General features: G+C 44.3%; 1 protein-coding gene across 3 annotated transcripts in view; it reads right to left on the minus strand.

Moving 5' to 3' along the window:
- LOC115170853 (uncharacterized) overlaps positions 1-20,325 on the minus strand; it is a 46,687-nt gene that overhangs the window by 21,263 nt on the left and 5,099 nt on the right. For 2 of the 3 annotated variants that reach the window (XM_029727187.1, XM_029727184.1), the window contains exons 2-6: positions 11,537-11,606; positions 11,023-11,094; positions 10,673-10,720; positions 10,328-10,465; positions 10,073-10,202 (exon numbers count right to left, since the gene is read on the minus strand). In XM_029727187.1, coding sequence (XP_029583047.1) covers positions 10,073-10,202; positions 10,328-10,465; positions 10,673-10,720; positions 11,023-11,094; positions 11,537-11,606 — 458 coding nt within the window. The remainder of the gene's footprint in view (positions 1-10,072; positions 10,203-10,327; positions 10,466-10,672; positions 10,721-11,022; positions 11,095-11,536; positions 11,607-20,325) is intronic. The other variant, XM_029727186.1, reaches the window with a different exon arrangement.

Below are 20,325 nucleotides of genomic sequence, written 5' to 3' on the forward strand. Positions count from 1 at the left end.
ATATACAACATACAGTGCATTCGGAAAGTATTCAGACCCCTTGACTTTTTCCACATTGTGTTAGGTTACAGCATTATTCTAAAACATATTAAATAGTTTTTTCCCCTCATCAATCTACACACAATACCTCATAATGACAAAGCAAAAACAGGTTTTTAGAAATGTTTGTTAATTTATATATATATATAAAAAAAACATATCACATTTACATAAGTATTCAGACCCTTTACTCAGATGCATTTTGGGCAGCGATGACAACCTCGAGTCTTCTTGGGCATGACGATACAAGCTTGGCACACCTGTATTTGGGGAGTTTCTCCCATTCTTCTCTGTCTTCTTCAAGCTCTGTCAGGTTGTATGGGAGCGTTGCTGCACAGCTAACATCAAGTCTTTCCAGAGATGTTCGATCGGGTCCAAGTGCGGGTTCTGGCTGGGCCACTCAAGGACATTCAGAGACTTGTCCTGAAGCTACTCCTGCATTGTCTTGGCTGTGTGCTTAGGGTCGTTGTCCTGTTGGAAGGTGAACCTTCGCCCCAGTCTGAGGTCCTGAGCGCTCTGGAGCAGGTTTTCATCAAGGATCTCTCTGTACTTTGCGCTGTTCATCTTTGCCTCAATCCTGACTAGTGTCCCAGTCCCTGCCACTGAAAAACATCCCCACAGCATGATGCTGCCACCATGCTTCACCGTAGGTGTTCGGATTTTCGTTATTTAGCCCTCCGAAAAGGCTCACCAGGAAGCACACAATGTCATGACTCGTGTTTTGTCCTTAATTTTATTTTAAATCAAATGACCACAGGTCATAAACCTGAAATACAACAAACAAGTAATGACAATATATTATTCAGATATATTATTTAGTATATTATTCAAGTAATATAATAATAATAATAATGTAAATAATAAATCAAATAAGCCTGCAACACCAAAGATGTGGCGAATCTGGCTTAAAACAGCACCGACTACATCACCCAGAATGCCCAGCGCCAAAGGAGCATGCGCACAGTGACTCTGCCATCACAGGTTGCTATGGACGCTGTCACAGGACACAGAACCCATGCCACCACAAACGCAACATAATGCGGCACTCCACCATGGATCACCGAACCAAACCACCGCTATCACCACCGCCACCAGAAACCAGCCGAGTGCTCCGAACAATCAGCACAATGCAAATGGCTGATAATAATAGCCTAATGCTATATAGCATCTGGTTCGCTGAGCTACCGCACCCAGCGAGCTACAAGTTACTCCCGGCCAACTAACACCGACACAGTGAGGTAAACGTTCAGTGCACAACATATAAGTGACTTAAACATCAATGCTAGACTGAGTAGTTTGCAGTTACATACCAACGGGCTGTGTGCTCCTGATGATTGTCTACGGTGAAGTGATTACCAGGTGCTGTAATTTAAGTCTCTAGTGAAGCTGCGCATGCGCACATAACGTAACATATCTGAGCATCTAAGAAACTTAAAGAAATCACTCGTTCCCCATTTAATTGAACACATCAGACCCATTTGCTTCTCTTTTATCTATTTATATATATATTTTTTTTTTTCTTTTCCTGAGTGAGCTAGAAATCTCAACACCTCCCACTTGGCCGACTGATCGAAGATCCAAGGAGGGCACAGTCTCTTGAGTCTCTCAGTGAGAATTTCAAACTAAAGTCCAGTCTTTGTAGGCATTTACAAACATGTATTAACTAAGGAGGTAGGCTCCAACACCTTTCCTCCTACTGAGTGTAGGTTTGCCCTCGAAGCACTCAGTTGCCTCCCAGGGTTACCCGCTAGCTAAGCAAAGAACACTGAGTCACAGTCTTTGGGTACCCATGGCGAGGACTTATCTTACCTCCTCTTGGTCTTCAGCAGGAATCAAGATCACCAACCTCCTCACATCCCTGCGAATGACGATTTTCGTGTGCATGGTAGAGTCCTTTCTCCGGGCCCTGGGAACCATGGGAGCAGGAAGACCCATGCAGGTTGTTATGTCCGCATCCCGGACAACCCCCTTCTCGTCTGGATATGTTGTAGCAACCCGGCCGAGCCGGAACTGCCCCCTCAGAGCGTTCTGGTCCGCAATCCAGACTACGTCTCCAACCTTGATACTTCTCTCTGCACGGTGCCACTTGTGTCGTATGAACAAGTTTGGTCCTGCCAGTTCGCTCCATTTCTTCCAGAACCTGTCGACTCCAGCCTGGACAGCCCTCAGCCTGCGCCAAGAGCGGGTTTCCATGTCGATTCCGTGTATGTCACCTCCCTGTCCGGTGCGCCCCAGGATAAGGGAGTTGGGGGTCAAGTACTCCACTGAGTCCTCTTGTTCCTGTGCCCTGGCGTCGATGGGTCGCTCATTAGTCAAGTTGGCTGCAGAGTAGAGAAGGGTCTGGAACTCCCCCCAGGTGTAGCAGCCAGTTGTTCCGCCAAGACTGTTAAGAGCTCTTTTAAGGAGCTTGATAGCTGCCTCTGCTGCTCCATTCCTGTGTGGCGAGTCTGCAGGATGAAAGTCCCATTGCCACTCTGTGCTATTTCTGGCAGCCTTGTCTTCAACGGATGCCTTCTGCAAACAGGCCAGGTGCTTGTGTAGCTCACTCAGAGCAGGCCTGGCTCCCAAGAAGTTTGTGCCTCTGTCTGACCATAGCTTTTTGGGATGCCCCCTCAGAGCAGTGAACCGGGAGTAGGCCTGAAGAAAGCTCTCAGAAGACTGGTAGTCGATGAGATCAGCATGGACGGCTCTGGAAGTCATGCAGCAATACACGACTCCCCAGACCTTTTTCTTGGTTCTTTTCTTAACAGCGTCCCTCACTTCAAAGGGTCCAAAGAGGTCTAGTGTAGTATACTCGAATGGGTTCGCTCTACTGGTACGTTCCTGAGGAAGAGCACTCATCACTTGCTGGCAGAGCCGGGCTCTTTGCTTCTTGCAAGTGATGCACCTGTTGACCACCTTCTTCACTGTCCTCCGACCTTGCACAACCCAGGCCTTTCTTTTAGTGTGCAGCAGTGTGGCAGCCACCCCTTCATGATTCGCTTCGTGAGCTTCCCTCGCAAGCAAGGCCCCCAGCCACGACCGGAACGGGATTAAAGGTACAGCGGTTCCGTCTTCATTCCAAGACTGGACTCTACCACCACAAAGTAAGAGTCCATTGTTGTCATCTTTCATCACAACAAGGCGGTTTAAGGTCGTATCCTGAAAGTTCATGCCGTCTTGGGCTGCAAGGGCTAGGTCTTGGAAAGCCGCTGTTCTCTCTCCCACAGACAGCCTGGGCCCCCTCACCTCCCAGTTTGCTGAGCTCGAGGCTTGGTAGCTTGTCCTCAGCCAGGATTCTGCCGCTCTTCGAACCCAGGCGATTGTTCCACACAATTTAGACAAGCTACTGAATCGTTCGGGCCCGACAAGGCGCACTAGAGCTACACCCCAGGGCTTCCTCTTTGGCCTCTCTACTGCTGGAGTTGGACCTTGGTCTTTCATCTGCGGTCGCGGTGCGGAGTCTTGCAAGTCTGCCCCAACATCAGTATTGCTGGGGTCTGAGAACTTTTCTGCCTGAGACCTGGTGACTACAGCTGAGAACGCTCTTCTCTGCAACCTTTTAACGTCATCAGCCACGCTGGTCACTATCTCACTGGCCGTCTTCACAGGCCACTCTGCCTCAGGCCAACTCAGGAACTCTGGGCCTTGTTGCCACTCTGACCCTTCATCGAGTTCCTCAGGAGTTGCTCCCCTTGTGATGATGTCTGCTATGTTCAGGTTGCCCTCAATCCACCTCCAGTCTTCCACTGGTCCAGCCTTCTGGATCTCTTCGATGCGGTTAGCGAAGAAAGTTTGGTAGCCATAGCTATCCTTGTGAATTGCTCCCAGGATTGTTTGGCTATCCACGAAGTGGACCCAGCGTGCGACCTTGATGCGGCAGTGCTTTACAAGGTATTTTCTCAGGCAGATCGAAAAGACAGCACAACATACCTCTGCCTTAATCGCGTCTCCTTTCTGGTTGAGAGGGGTAAGCTTTGCTTTTGACTCAACCAGCCTCACTACGACCCCATTCTGCGTCTCCCAACGGAGATAGAGCACCACGCCGTAGGAAGCCTCACTCCCATCTGAAAACGTGACCCCCATTGGATGGCCTATGGCTCCAGTTGGTGTGAGGCTTCTTTCGAACCTGATCTGGGCAAGTCTCACATATTCTTCGAGGAGTCTTATGGAAGCCTCTCGTAGTTTTGGTGAGAGTGGGTCATCCCAAGTGTCCTTAACTGGACTGCTTATACTCGCTTCTTGGTAAGCTTCTCTCACAAGCATAACCCCTTTCTGCTTTGCGGGTGTGGCAAGACCAATGGGGTCGTAGAATCCAGCGATCTGGCTTAGCAGCATCCGACGGGTCAATGGGTTTGGAGTTTTACCTCTGACTTCCTCTTCGCGCAAATCGACTCCTGTTCTCATCTTTCCTCTCTTCTTTGAGAAATTTACAGAGGTCATCACATGAAGTTTGTCGGTCTCTGGTTCATAGCGGACTCCAAGTGCTTTGCTCTCTTCGTCCCGCATCTGGTTGGGTAACACCAGCGTTTTAGGCACACTCACAGTTGTCTTACTGATACTGGCATCAGTTGTGGTTGCTGACCTCCCACTTTGGCCTGATAAGACCCATGGCTTAAGGGAGAAGCCTCCAGCCTTTAAGATCTTTTCCACTCCTTTGGTGATTTTCTCCAGTATCTGCAAGTCATTGTGGGACGTCAAGATGTCATCCACATAACTATCTTCTACCACAACTCTGCGCTCCTCAACCATGGCTGCAAACTGGGGCAGGTTGGCTGTTTCTCTCATTGCCACCTGGGCGATACAACCAGCAGGTTTATCGCCAATGTTGACCCTGACGACAGCAAAGACTTCGATCACCTCCTCAGGATTGTCTCTCCAGAGGAATCGATGGAGGTGTACTTCTTTGTCTTCTAGCCAGACAGAGTTGTACATTTTTTTCACATCGCCCAGGGCGGCGTACAACCCAGTCCTGAATCTCAGAAGCACGCCCCTTATCTGATTTAGGACATGAGGACCCTTGTACAGTAGGTCATTTAAACTTATTCCCATGAATTCTTGGCTACTGTTCCAGACAATTCTTACAGGGGTAGTGGTTGAGTGAGGATTAGGAGCAACTAAATGACTGATATACCACTTAGGTCCCTTTCAGCTATCGATTTCCTCCTGGGTGACTTTAACGGCAGCCCCTCTTGAGACCATATCGTGGATTTGCTCTCTGTACGCAGCCTTCCATTCCGGCTCCCTCTCCAGTCGTTTCTCAGTGTTTAAAAAGGTCGCTTCCACTGCACGTCGATTGTCAGGCAGCGTTGTGGGGTCTCCTTTCCACGGGTAAGCTGCGTCCCAGTGAGGGGATTCGCTGTGCTTGTCAGCTTGCACGTATGTCAGACATTCCTTTATTTTCTCCAAGTCTCTTTCCTCTCCTAGGGTCATTTCCTTGCCTCCAGGGGGGCACCTACCGCATCTGCAGCCACCACACTGAGGATCACAGGCGGCGCCAATACTGTCCCACTTGAACCATTCAAAAACTTCTTTGTTGGTAGTTCCAGTGTTTCGGAGGATTGCGTCTTATTCCACCGAAACTCCACTGGGTCCTCCCGTCTTCACAAGAATCTCTTTGTACGCCCTTGAAGCTGTTCTCATTGACCTAGCGAAATGTGTTTCAGACCTGTGCACTGCTAGGTCTATCACTTCAAAGAGGTCAGGATGCATTCCACCAACAGCCTTCCCAAGGGGACCATCCCAGAGGACGAGGTCTCCAACTACTCTGACTGGCTGTGGGACAAGGCGACCCTCTCTGTGGCTAATCAACAGGTCGATCTTTTCGGGCCGGACCAAGTCCTTGAGCATTTGGAAAGAACTTCTGCAGTTGCTGTGGCGTGACAGCTTGGTTCACCTTCGCAACATCTTCCAAGCCGTAACAGAGGAGTTTGTGCTCTGCTATTGTACCTCTGGGAGTTTTTACTCTCAGCCTCAGGGTATACTTCATGGTAGTAATGATTTTCTCCATCCCTCCAACACCTTGGACAATCAACTTAATGTTCTCACCATTTAGCTTGAGACGCTCTGCTGCTTTATTAGAGATATAATTAGTATCTGAAGCGAGATCAATCAACGTACCGACTAGCTGGCCAGAGTTTGTCGTCACATCCAATAGCATCATTATGACAGGGCACTCTTTTGGCTCACAACCAATGCTAGCACACACTTTTGTTGTGATCTTATTTGAAAAGGCTTCTTTGAACTCTGCTCGCACCTCTGGAGAAAGTTTGGCAAGGAGCTCCTCCTGTTTGTTGGTTAGTCCAAGCCCCCGTTTCCCCAATTTTGCATCGCTCTGCTCTCCGCACTTTTCCTCTTTCTTCTTGATCTGTGACTTTGGACAGAGCAAGTAATTGTGGTCTGAAGAGCCCTCTTTCTGACAGTCATCCTTTGAGCATAGATACTTTTGTGTGCAGCCGCCATCGTCACCATGAAGGCGCAAGCACTTAAAGCATGCTCCTGCTCTCCTAAGCTGAGCCTTCTTGCCTGTCAGATTGAGCTTCTTGAAGACCTTGCAGGCGAACAGCCTACCTCCGTGCTCGTTGTCTCCACATGTGATGCATGAGCTTGGTTGAGCGCCCTTTAGGGTGTTTCCTGATGTGGCTCTGGTGAATGCCCTCCTTTCTTTTTTCTTCTCGCTCGACCTCTCAGTATTGTCCGCCGGGCTAGGCTGTAGCTGGTCTAGCTCCTCGAGAATGTCCTCCTGCTTCTTCAAGTATTGCAGTAGACAGTCAAAGTGGTTGCGTGGTGAAAACCCGCTTCCAGGGTCATTTTTGTGTGTTAACCACTTTTCTTTCAGGGAGTCAGGAAGCTTACTTTCAATCGACTGCACAACCACTCGGTTCTTTACAGCATCTTCCTCCCCTAAGACTTGTAGGTCACGAAGAGCTCTCTCCACGGCTTGAATCAGTTCGATTGTCTTCCTTGGATGGTTTCCTTTGATGGGGCAAAGTCCTTGCACTTCTTGTGCAATCAGCAGCACTATTTTTGGCTTATTTCCGTACTTGTTGTCCAGGAGCCTGAACACGTCGTTGGCGGATCCACAGCTGGACAATACGAGGTCCCTCTTGACTTTTTCATCTAGGCTTCCCAAGAGATGGAATTTTCTCACATTTTCCAATCCATGAGGGTTTCCCAGACGTTGCAAGTCCTCCCATTCAGCTTTCCAGCGGTAGTAATCCCTCATATTACCAGCAAACATGGGCAAGCGTGCACGTTCTAGGCTGATCTGGGGCCTGTAGTTGTAAGTCCCAACTGGCTCCTCCTGCTCCACAAATTTCACTTTTCCCAGTTTCCCTTCGTCGTCGGATTGAGAACCGCCTTTCCATGCCCACTCATCCCACAGTTTTTCAAGCCTTTTCTTCAACTTCCGGATCTGGTCCTTTGACTCCGTTGCCTTGGACCGAGGGATCAAATCTTTCCACTCATCTAATCCTCGTTCGAAGTTGTAGACCTCCCGTTCCAGGTTCCTATGAATCAATTCACATTCCCTCCTGGTCATATGGTGGTGATCCGTGTCCTCGGCCTGGTCCATGGATGATCCAGCCTCTTCAGTGAGGGTGGTAATTTCCGCCTCAGCGAACCTTGTCCAGAAGCTGATCAGGATGATTTGTTCAGTTTCATCAAACTTACAGTCACATTCTGCTGTTTTTCCGTCAATGGTTTCCGCCTTCTTTTTGGCTTCATCATCGTCCACTTCTCTCAGGGCCGTGGCATACTCAAACCCTGCATCTCTGACTCTGGAGTGATCCACTTTAAAGTTCCTCCACTCACTTCTCATTTCACTTTCCCCCAGTGCACTAGCTCTGGAGGTGAGGTAATTGGCTCTTCTAGTGAATGCAGTCTGGGCTGCTGACCGCTTCTGTTTTAACCTCTCCAGCTCCTCCTCTGATGCTGCCATCTTGCCAACTTTTCTAGCGTTTAACTCAAGCTCAAGTGTTTTCTGCCAACTGGGTTTTAAGTAGTCCTTTAACTGTAGACTCTATCCTCTTCTTGGCTTTCACTCAGTATTGATTTGCCTAGTAAGTCAGCAGATGTGCAGACAGCTTTATGGGTGGACTGTTTGCTTATCAGAAGTTAGTCTCGTGACGAATGTTCTAGCACTTGCATTATCCATGTAAAGGAGAACCGTGGTTTATGACTATTCGGATTTTCGTTATTTAGCCCTCCGAAAAGGCTCACCAGGAAGCACACAATGTCATGACTCGTGTTTTGTCCTTAATTTTATTTTAAATCAAATGACCACAGGTCATAAACCTGAAATACAACAAACAAGTAATGACAATATATTATTCAGATATATTATTTAGTATATTATTCAAGTAATATAATAATAATAATAATGTAAATAATAAATCAAATAAGCCTGCAACACCAAAGATGTGGCGAATCTGGCTTAAAACAGCACCGACTACATCACCCAGAATGCCCAGCGCCAGAGGAGCATGCGCACAGTGACTCTGCCGTCACAGGTTGCTATGGACGCTGTCACAGGACACAGAACCCATGCCACCACAAACGCAACATAATGCGGCACTCCACCATGGATCACCGAACCAAACCACTGCTATCACCACCGCCACCAGAAACCAGCCGAGTGCTCCGAACAATCAGCACAATGCAAATGGCTGATAATAATAGCCTAATGCTATATAGCATCTGGTTCGCTGAGCTACCGCACCCAGCGAGCTACAAGTTACTCCCGGCCAACTAACACCGACACAGTGAGGTAAACGTTCAGTGTACAACATATAAGTGACTTAAACATCAATGCTAGACTGAGTAGTTTGCAGTTACATACCAACGGGCTGTGTGCTCCTGATGATTGTCTACGGTGAAGTGATTACCAGGTGCTGTAATTTAAGTCTCTAGTGAAGCTGCGCATGCGCACATAACGTAACATATCTGAGCATCTAAGAAACTTAAAGAAATCACTCGTTCCCCATTTAATTGAACACATCAGACCCATTTGCTTCTCTTTTATCTATTTATATATATATTTTTTTTTTCTTTTCCTGAGTGAGCTAGAAATCTCAACAGTAGGGATGATGCCAGGTTTCCTCCAGATGTGACGCTTGGCATTCAGGCCAAAGAATTCAATCTTGGTTTCATTAGACCAGAGAATCTTGTTTCTCATGGTCTGACAGTCTTTAGGTGCCTTTTGGCAAACTCCAAGTGGGCTGTCATGTGCCTTTTACTGAGGAGTGGCTTCCATCTGGCCACTCTACCATAAAGGCCTGATTGGTGGAGTGCTGCAGAGATGGTTGTCCTTCTGGAAGGTTCTCCCACCTCCATAGATGGAGCTCTGACAGAATGACCATAGGGTTCTTGGTCACCTTGCTGACCAAGGCCCTTCTCCCCCGATTGCTCAGTTAGGCCAGGCGGCCAGCTCTAGGAAGTCTTGGTGGTTCCAAACTTCTTACTTTTAACAATGATGGAGGCCACTGTGTTCTTGGGGACCTTCAATGCTGTAGAAATGTTTTGGTACCCTTCCCCAGATCTGTGTCTCAACACAATCCTGTCTCGGAGCTCTACGGACAATTCCTTCGACCTCATGGCTTGGTTTTTGCTCTGACATACACTGTCAACTGTGGGACCTTATATAGACAGGTGTGTGCCTTTCCAAATTATGTCCAATCAATTGAATTTACCACAGGTGGACTCCAATCAAGTTGCATAAACATCTCAAGGATGATCAATGGAAACAGGATGCACCGGAGCTCAATTACGAGTCTCATAGCAAAGGGTCTGAATACTTATGTAAATAAGGTATTTCTGTTTGAAATGTTTTTACATTTGCAAAATAAAATCCAAACCTGTTTTCGCTTAGTCATTATGGGGTATTGTGTGTAGATTTCTGAGGATTTAATCCATTTTAGAATAAGGCTCTAACGTAACAAAATATGGAAAAATTCAAGGGGTCTGAATACTTTCCGAAGGCACTATCGATGTACTTCATGTAATATTATTATTTTATTCACTAGAGGTCATGGAACCAAAGGTATTTTAAACATACCATCCTCTTGTTCTTGTGAGAAATTATATTTGTGATTGAATGCATCTTCAACCAGACACTTAAAGCCTTTCAAACTGACCAACTCCACCTCAGCTAGACTGTATGTGACATTGGAGACACACTCAGGTTCCTGTTATAGAGGGGGAGGAAGAAGAAGAGGCTCAGTACTTGAGGAACACACACACACACACACAGTAGAACCAATGCATGTGCGCACGCACACACACACACACATGGAGAGAGTGACAGGCCTACCTTCTCATGCAGACATTTCAGTAAGTAACATACAGCAGAATTTGTTTTGTCTTCACTGTAATCTTTGCATTCAAAGTCCTTTTTACAGTTATTCCAATAGAACCTGCTAAGGGCTTTTGCAGCTCTTTCAACCGTTTCCTGTAATAAACATGTGGAAATGACAGAAATTAAGTTTCTAAGCCTTTACAGCCAAATCATAGCTTGAGATAAGCTTGCATAACATTGACCTTTTCATAAAATGTTGCATGTATGTCAATGGATTCAAGTTCAATTTACACTTGCAGATTTCAAGTTAGGAGTCAGGCTTTACAGATAGAATGTACAGAAATGAAATGGAACCCATACCTCACTTTTGTTCACTCTGAACAAATAGTCCTTTGGCAGACTTTCTACCTTGAAGGTAAAAAGGCAACCAGTTACTTAAAGGTTCAACATCATATTATGGGGCGGCAGTGTAGTCTAGTGGTTAGAGTGTTGGACTAGTAACCGCAAGATCGAATCCCCGAGCTGACAAGGTACAAATCTATCGTTCTGCCCCTGAACAATGCAGTTAACCCACTGTTCCTAGGCCGTCATTGAAAATAAGAATTTGTTCTTAACTGACTTGCCTAGTTAAATAAAGGTAAAATAAAATCTATGAAAATGCACCAAAAAGTTAGAGGAATTGTGATGAGTAACTAGTGACTATCATTTACCATTTCTGTCAAAAGTTCGTTATACACGCAGCCAGTCCCGTCACACAGACAGGCTCTCCACAGGCACACCTGCTGAGGAGAGGAGAGAGAGTAGAGGATCAAAGAAGAGGAGAGGAAAGGAGAGAATCAGTCGAGTACACTATTTATCTGTTAATAACCTGAAGAGTGCAATGTGCATGGTTAAATAATCATTAAATAATAGTGAATACCTAATTGAATTATATGCAATTTCACTACAACCACGTCACAGAATGTAAAACTTTGTTTCATTCATTTATAGCTAAACAACGTGCACGTAAGTAGTAGGAGCTGGGTTTGTTTCAGGGTTGGGCTCAAACCTTTTCCAGTCAATTCAGGGTATCAAAGATTCATGGCCCACTGTTTTATATGATAACGTGAGCGAAACCCAGATGGATACTGTGGTATCTCCAGCTACAAGTGTGACTGTCAGTGCTGTGACAGCTTGAATAGTGTTGGTGAGAAATGATGAGGCAATATAGAGTCTAGAACTCACAAAGAGACAAGCTCTGATGATCCATGCCAAGTCACTTGTCATGCTCCTTTGGTAACCATTAGGATTCCCCCTGGGCAGAAAGAGATGGGAGGGGGGGGACAGAGAGAGTAAATAAATAATAAATATTCTTCCTTCAACAATTCTCCCTGCAAAACTGGTTCATCCTGACAGAAACATTAATGACATTTATTTTTTGCCTGACCGCCATTTGAGGGACAGAATGTTTTTCAAGCGTCACTTCCATTCTTTGTGTGTGTCATCAGTGTGTGTCACGTCCTGACCAGCAGAGGGTGTAGTTGTGTAGTATTTTGGTCAGGACGTGGCAGAAAATGTCTGTGTATGTTTGTTCTGGGTGTGTTTCTATGTTGGTCTGTGTGGCTCCCGATCAGGGACAGCTGGTTATCATTGTTCCTGATTGGGAGTCATAGATTTAGGAGTATGTTTGTCACTTGGGTTTGTGGGTGGTTGTGTTAACACTCCTATGATTTTGTAAGTAGCCTGTTAGCCTGTCTGGAGTCGTTCGTGTTTATTGTTTTTCTGTGTATACTTTTCTCTAAAAGATTAAAAAAATGAGTATCCACATTCCGCCTGCGATTTGGTCAATTCAACACGGCAATAATTATGACAGTGTGATTGTCTATACTGTTAAGTACATTTCATATGTTGTATTGGTCATTATCAAATACTGTAGATATTTCAGGAGGTAGGATAGGTCTACTAGTGGCATAACAGTAGGAATGGATTTATCTAACATTTAATGTGTAAGCAAGCAGTTAATATCCTACCAACTGAACATAATATATACTCAAGCATGACCAGTGGTGGAACAAGTACCCAATTGTCATGCTTGAGTAAAAATATAGATCATATGGTGGAAATTACATTATGTTATTCACATTACTTTATATTAGAATGTATTCTTATATTAGTACTTTCACACTCTGTCTGTTCTTCCGAGAGGAGCCTCTGATGCTTAACGCTGACAATTGATTTTCGATGTCTTGGTGATAAAACCTAGGCTGCATTCCATGATTAGTGTCTGTGTGAAGTGCTGGCCTGTTTGCCATTGCCAGGTAAACCCTCCCTGCAGTTTATTTCTCCCACATAGCAGATGAATACTGGACTTCATCATTTGAGGGAAGGACCTAGTGTCCTATGTTACATTAGCATTTCTGTATAAACAATAACCTAGAGACAGAAACCTGGTGCAATGTAAATCTTACTGTCTGTTGCTTGATATCACAATGTGCCTTTGTATAATTCTACACATCTGCTTTTTGTCATGAACATTCAGGAGGATGCACTTTGCTATAAAGAGCTGTAACCCAAATTTGCTCATTGGGCTCTCAACGATTACCGATGGGTGGTCGTTGACAAGCTCCATTATTGCAATTCTTAGTCGATAAAGTTTGATTGTTTTGAAGAAATCTCAAAGTCTCTCTCCTTTGAATCCGAAATATTCCACGACAAATGTATAGAACATTACTCAAGTAAAAGTGAAAGTCAGCCAGTAAAATACTTCTAGAGTAAAAGTATTTGGTTTTAAATATACTTAAGTATCAAAAGTAAAAGTATAAATAGTTTTAAAATTCCTTATATTAAGCAAAGAAGATGGCACCATTGTTCTTGTTTTAAAATGTACGGATTGCCAGGGACACACTCAAACACTCAGACATTATTTACAAAATATACATTTGTCTTTAGTGAGTCCACCAGGCCAGAGGCAGTAGGGATGACCACGTGTTCTCTTGATACGTGTGTGAATTAGACCATTTTCCTGTCCTGCAAAGCATTCAAAATGTAATGAGTACTTTGAAAGTACAATATTTTCTTTAGGAATGTAGTAAAAGTGATCAAAAATATAAATAGTAAAGTACAAATACTCCAAAAAATTACATAAGTAGTACTTTCAAGTATTTTTACTTAAAGTACTTTACACCACTGTGCACGACAAAGTTGTCTTGAAGTCCAAACTCAGGATCATATACTGTACATCACTGTCACAAGGCACTATTCCTTGTCAGATCAATTGACTTATGTTATGACCTGTTTTACTCAAGAGAGGGGAAAGTAATGTATCTGTATTTAAATAAAGAGATCCATTGGTTGCTAAATATAATATTTTACACTTAGTCTTATTCGTCACTCAGGGGAACAGCTTTGGTGACCGTTACAACACGCATGCTCTGCCCAAGTCTGTAGCCTGTACACAACAGCCATTGTGATACTTTGCCACAAGCGTTTGTTGACTGAGGGTGGGCTGGACTAAATCCAGGATTAAATCCCGTTATGCTTTTCAGCTAAGCACCTTTTAAAGGCAACGTTCTCAAGCTCATGGGAAAGACAAAGGGTCAAGGCGTCAGAGAGAAGAAAGGCCCTGAAAAAGGTCACCAAGTTTCAAAGGCCATTAAAATGGGCCTGTGTCCCATGTTGAATCAACATGGAAAACTAATTGGACTTGCAAAAAGTCATCAACGTAAGGGCATTTCGTCTTTTTTTCACCCAACTTTTACCCTAAATCCAATGACATGGTGACATTTGTTTTGTTGATTTCACATTAAATTCACATTAGTTGACAACTCAACAAATGTGAAGCCAAATTAGACGTTGAACTGACGTCTGTGCCCAGTGGTTACCTTGATTATGCCAAACAGCTGCTGATATACTTTGATGAGAGTCTATGGTGATACATTTACAGAGTACAATGTACATGGTGTCACTCACTTGGCAGATGTTGCATTTCACAACTGCTCATTCAATGGGCTTAATGGCTTTCAGTTTGAGAACCAGCTGCAGTGGCTTAAACGTGCCAGCAAAAGCCCACGATGTGACTGTCTTAATAAAGCCAAGTGAAACATACCGCCAAGAACATCCAAGTTCAGCACGTGAGATAGTTTCTTCCTCTTCCAGGACAAATATGCACATGTCTAAGAGACGATGGAAACCTTGTCTGTGATGTCATTCACCATACTCAAACTGACAACTTCTTCATTTTTCCACGTGCCTCCAAAGACTTCCACATCGCAAGTAGCTCAAATATCCACAAAATGCAAAATGCAAAATATTTATCCCGAGGACCTCATCAGCAAGGCTGTGTATGCCTTAACATAGGCTACAAAGTGATCCCTCTGTTGTAGAGTTTTGCCAAGTAAGATTAGATCTATTGGAATAGTTTGGTTTGCAATTATGGCTTATATTAGTGGGGGAAAAAGTATTTGATCCCCTGCTGATTTTGTATGTTTGCCCACTGACAAAGAAATTATCAGTCTATAATTTTAATGGAAGGTTTATTTGAACAGTGAGAGACAGAATAACAACAAACAAAATCCAGAAAAACGCATGTCAAAAAAGTTATATATTGATTTGCATTTTAATGAGGGAAATAAGTATTTGACCCCCTCTCAATCAGAAAGATTTCTGGCTCCCAGGTGTCTTTTATACACGTAACGAGCTGAGATTAGGAGCACACTCTTAAAGGGAGCGCTCCAAATCTCAGCTTGTTACCTGTATAAAAGACACCTGTCCACAGAAGCAATCAATCAATCAGATTCCAAACTCTCCACCATGGCCAAGACCAAAGAGCTCTCCAAGGATGTCAGGGACAAGATTGTAGACCTACACAAGGCTGGAATGGGCTACAAGACCATCGCCAAGCAGCTTGGTGAGAAGGTGACAACAGTTGGTGCGATTATTCGCAAATGGAAGAAACACAAAAGAACTGTCAATTTCCCTCGGCCTGGGGCTCCATGCAAGATCTCACCTCGTGGAGTTGCAATGATAATGAGAACGGCGAGAATCAGCCCAGAACAACACGGGAGGATCTTGTCAATGATCTCAAGGCAGCTGGGACCATAGTCACCAAGAAAACAATTGGTAACACACTACGCCGTGAAGGACTGAAATCCTGAAGTGCCTGCAAGGTCCCCCTGCTCGAGAAAGCACATATACATGCCCGTCTAAAGTTTGCCAATGAACATCTGAATGATTCAGAGGACAACTGGGTGAAAGTGTTGTGGTCAGATGAGACCAAAATGGAGCTCTTTGGCATCAACTCAACTCGCTGTGTTTGGAGGAGGAGGAATGCTGCCTATGACCCCAAGAACACGATCCCCACCGTCAAACATGGAGGTGGAAACATGCTTTGGGGTGTTTTTCTGCTAAAGGGACAGCAATACTTCACCGCATCAAAGGGACGATGGACAGGGCCATGTACCGTCAAATCTTGGGTGAGAACCTCCTTCCCTCAGCCAGGGTATTGAAAATGGTTCGTGGATGGGTATTCCAGCATGACAATGACCCAAAACACATGGCCAAGGCAACAAAGGAGTGGCTCAAGAAGAAACACATTAAGGTCCTGGAGTGGCCTAGCCAGTCTCCAGACATTAATCCCATTAGAAAATCTGTGAAGGGAGCCGAAGGTTCGAGTTGCCAAACATCAGCCTCGAAACCTTAATGATTTGGAGAAGATCTGCAAAGAGGAGGGACAAAATCCCTCCTGAGATGTGTGCAAACCTGGTGGCCAACTACAAGAAACGTCTGACCTCTGTGATTGCCAACAAGGGTTTTGCCACCAAGTACTAAGTCATGTTTTGCAAAGGGGTCAAATCATTTTATAACATTTTTGACGTGTTTTTCTGGATTTTGTTGTTGTTCTGTCTCTCACTGTTCAAATAAACCTACCATTAAAATTATAGACTGAAAATTTCTTTGTCAGTGGGCAAACGTACAAAATCAGCAGGGGATCAAATACTTTTTCCCCTCACTTTATATAATAATGTATATTTCCCCAGGTTTTAATCTCAGAGGATGTGGGCCGCAGTGTGGATGTAAAATGAGAAGGAAGTACGTGTTAATCCAGAGTACTGGATCAAAGACCAAACAGTGTGGTGGCTCCCAAATAAATATGACAACGCAATAAAGGATTGGTTCACACCCTCTCTGAAATGGAAGTAATTTCAGCTTCCAAGAATAAAACTGACATCCGGTACATAGCAGATACATTACACTTAGTAAAAACAACTGCTGGTTGTTAAAAATGACTGTTAAATTATTCAAACCCTCACCCCACCATTCAGAATCAAAATAGCAATGTGAAGATGTTGAAATCACAGAAGCCAGTGAAATAGAGATTTTCCAAGGGAAACCTGAAATAATTTAGAACTGGTACGTTTAAACACAGTTTGTGTACATTCAATTTACTTGGCATGGTTTTTATTTCTGTATACTGTCGTGTGTTTAGAACTGCATGAGGAATGTAATCTGCCACCTCTAGCCACTACAGCCCCCAAGTTATGAAGGTATGTTAGCCTGCAATGCTGATTATTAAATCGAGCCCTTGTCCCTAAACCATAGCTACTGAACAACCTCCTTGCCTTTTGATAGACTGGGAGGACCTTGTACCGTATTACTTTAGCTGATCTGTTCAAATCTACAAGTGCGTGGGTAGCGGGAAGGTAGCCTCAACCCAGACAGAATCCCTCCATGTTTCACCATTGTTGGACTAGTGAAACAAACATGAAACGGAGCTGAAATCCTTCTGGATTTCCCGGCTAGGGACTAGGGAGGTTAACTTTGGCATGTTGTCGAATTTTGTTTTAAAGTTTGGTAATGTGTTTAGGTTGTTTTCATATGACAAATGTGAGTAGAAAAGGGCTGGATGTTATTTTACACTTGCATGTTTATTTTCAGGCAAATGCCTACCCAAGCCCCACAACAAAATATGCCCCGAAGCACCAGGAAACCTGTGCCTGTCACATCGTGTGTGTAGGTGGCAGGGAAGTCAGGCGCAGGAGAAACAAACGTGGTGTAACTGGAGTAGTTTAATTATTATAAAACAAACTCCAAAACCAAAGTACATAATAAAATAAACATGGGTACAATAACCCATCGCGCACCAATCCAACAACACGAGCACATAACAACAAACAATCTCTGACAAGGACATGAGGGGAAACAGAGGGTTAAATACACAACATGTAATGAATGGGATTGGAACCAGGTGTAGGAAGACAAGACAAAACAAATGGAAAATGAAAAATGGATCAATGATGACTAGAAGACTGGTGACGTCGACCGCCGAGCACCGCCCGAACAAGGCGGGGCATCGACTTCGGTAGAAGTCGTGACAGTACCGCTGCTACCAAGATACAAAAGGCTAAAACGCAGTAATGACGATGAGGACGACCCAACTCCTTATTCTTGATCTGTCAGGGGTGCGTAACTGGTGGCATGGAAGTGAAACGCAGGAAAGCAGAACTTGGTAAATAGCCGGAGCCGTTTAATGTACATAACTGCCGGCATACAAAAATAACAAAACACATGGGCACAACACCCGTATCGCACCAGTCACATAAAGCACACGTACTTACAATAAACAATTCCCGACAAGGACATGGGGAAACAGATGGAACATATACACAACATGTAATTAGGGAATTGAAACCAGGTGAGTGTGACAACCAGACAAAACAAATGGAACATGAAAAATGGATCGGCAATGGCTAGAAGAGCGATGACGTCGACCGCCAAACACCGCCCGAACAAGGAGAAGAACCGACTTCGGCAGAGGTCATGACATGATCATTGTATTTGAGAAAGGTATTCTAATTGTAAAAACAATTGGCATGATGTTGTCCAATCTTTTATTCCAAAGAATCATCTTGGTCTCTCACATGGCTTAACCCTGGAGCATGAGGCCTCAAGGTCTCCTTTTGCCTTCTTAATTGAGGGATTTCCCCACACTAAGTTGCTGCAAATAGACGCAGTATGAAGTATGAAACTCTCCATTTCGAATTTTGGTTTAAAGTTCGGTAAACATTTGATTGTATAGAAAAAAGGTGGACGTTATTTTACACTTGCATGTGTTCTGTTTTTAGGCCTACCCAAGTCCCCACTAAAATCTGCTCCAAGGCGCCAGGAAACATGTGCCAGAGCCACTAAGAAGGAAAAGGTTAAAATGCTGGGTAAGCAACCCCTCATTCTCATTCTTGAACGATGTATTTGGGAAAGGTATTCTAATTGTACCAATAATTGCCATTATGTGGTCGAATATTTTACTGCAGAAAATCTTGAGCCTTCATGCTCCAGGGATAGATCATGTGGGAGACAGAGGTCTCCTCCTGCCTCTTCAGATCAGAGATCACCCTCACCAAAGTGCTGCAAAGGCTCAGACCTTTGACTTATGCCAGAAGCAAGTATGACACATTATTTTTAAACTATTTGAATGATATAGAAATGAGGTTGTTATATTTGGAAGTGAACAAATGTTAAACTATATTCAGTACTTTGAACTCCTTTGTGAGATCTGTGACCATTTTAAAGGACAGTCGCTCGAGTCCGGTTGAGGAATACAACTTCAACCTGAACAAGACGGAGGAAGATCTACTAAAGACTGGGTATTTTATTAGGATCCCCATTAGCTGTTATGAAAGCAGCAGCTAGTCTTCCTGGGGTCCACACAAAACATGAAACAGAACATTAATAGACAAGAATAGCGTTGTGACGTGATCTGTTTGTTTTTTAAACCAGGTTTGCTGTTCATTTGAGCAATATGAGATTGAAGGGAGTTCCATATATAATACTGTACACTTTAATTTGTTCTGGATTTGGGGATTGTGATGGAGTAAGTGTGTCTCAAAGCTGTGTGTAAGTTGACTACGCAAACAATTTTGAATTTAACACATGAATTATAAAAATAAGTGATGCAGTCAGTCTCTCCTCAAATCTTAGCCAAGAGAGACTGGCATGCATAGTATTTACACTAGTCCACTGATTACAATTAAGAGTAAGACGTGCCGCTCTGTTCCGGGCCAGCTGTAGCTTAACTACAGTAGGTCTTTCCTTGCGGCACTCGACCACATGAATGGACAATAATCAAGATAAGACTAAACTAGAGCCTGTAGGCTTTTTGGATAAATCTAAATAAATCACAGACAGTCTGTCACATCTGCTCCTGCTACGCTCTCTGGTGTTCATCCGGTGTCTTCTTGACCTGCAGTTACTCCCCCAGTATGCTCTCTCTCTGTGTGGTTGTGTGGTTGGAGACAGGTGTGCTGGAGTCAGAGCAGATCCCTACCAGCTGCAACTCGTTCCATAATCAAGACATCTACAAATACTCAGTCCTGCCACTTCCACTCTGCCAGATTGAAATCTCTGCTCAGTCAGTTCATGATTCTAGCCATCTATGATTATTCAAGATCCTGTTACTGTGCTGTGCCTGTTTCCCTGCCTGACACCGTTTATCCTCTCATTGCAGTTACTGCTCTGTCTCTGGCTCCTGTCTCCTGTTCCACATCTCACCACCCAACTACCTTGCTCTGGATTTCACTCACCACCACTACTTTGGAATCCCTTTAGGATGTGTTTACCCTGTTCTACTCTACTAACTCCAACCTCAGTCTCCACATCTGTTTTTTCTGCAACTCATCTGAGCTTCCCAGGACCTGCACTCCATATCTCTCTGTGTAACAAATATTTTGTTTCATTCCTGTTTCCTCATCTGAGTCTGCTCTTGGGTTCCCCTGTGTCGCTCCGCCTAACAGTGTCACCAGCAAAGCACACCCACGCCATAACACCTCCTCCTCCATGCTTTACAGTGGGAAAAACAAATGCGGAGATCATCCGTTTACCTACACAGCGTCTCACAAAAATCTCCAATTTGGATTCCAGACCAAAGGACAAATTTCAACCGGTCTAATGTACATTGCTCGTGTTTCTTGGCCCAAGCAAGTCTCTTCCTCTTGGTGTCCTTTAGTAGTGGTTTCTTTGCAGCAATTCACAATTTTCTGGAT

This window comes from Salmo trutta, chromosome 32 (genome assembly GCF_901001165.1).
Source record: "Salmo trutta chromosome 32, fSalTru1.1, whole genome shotgun sequence".
In the NCBI taxonomy this organism is placed as follows: domain Eukaryota; kingdom Metazoa; phylum Chordata; class Actinopteri; order Salmoniformes; family Salmonidae; genus Salmo; species Salmo trutta.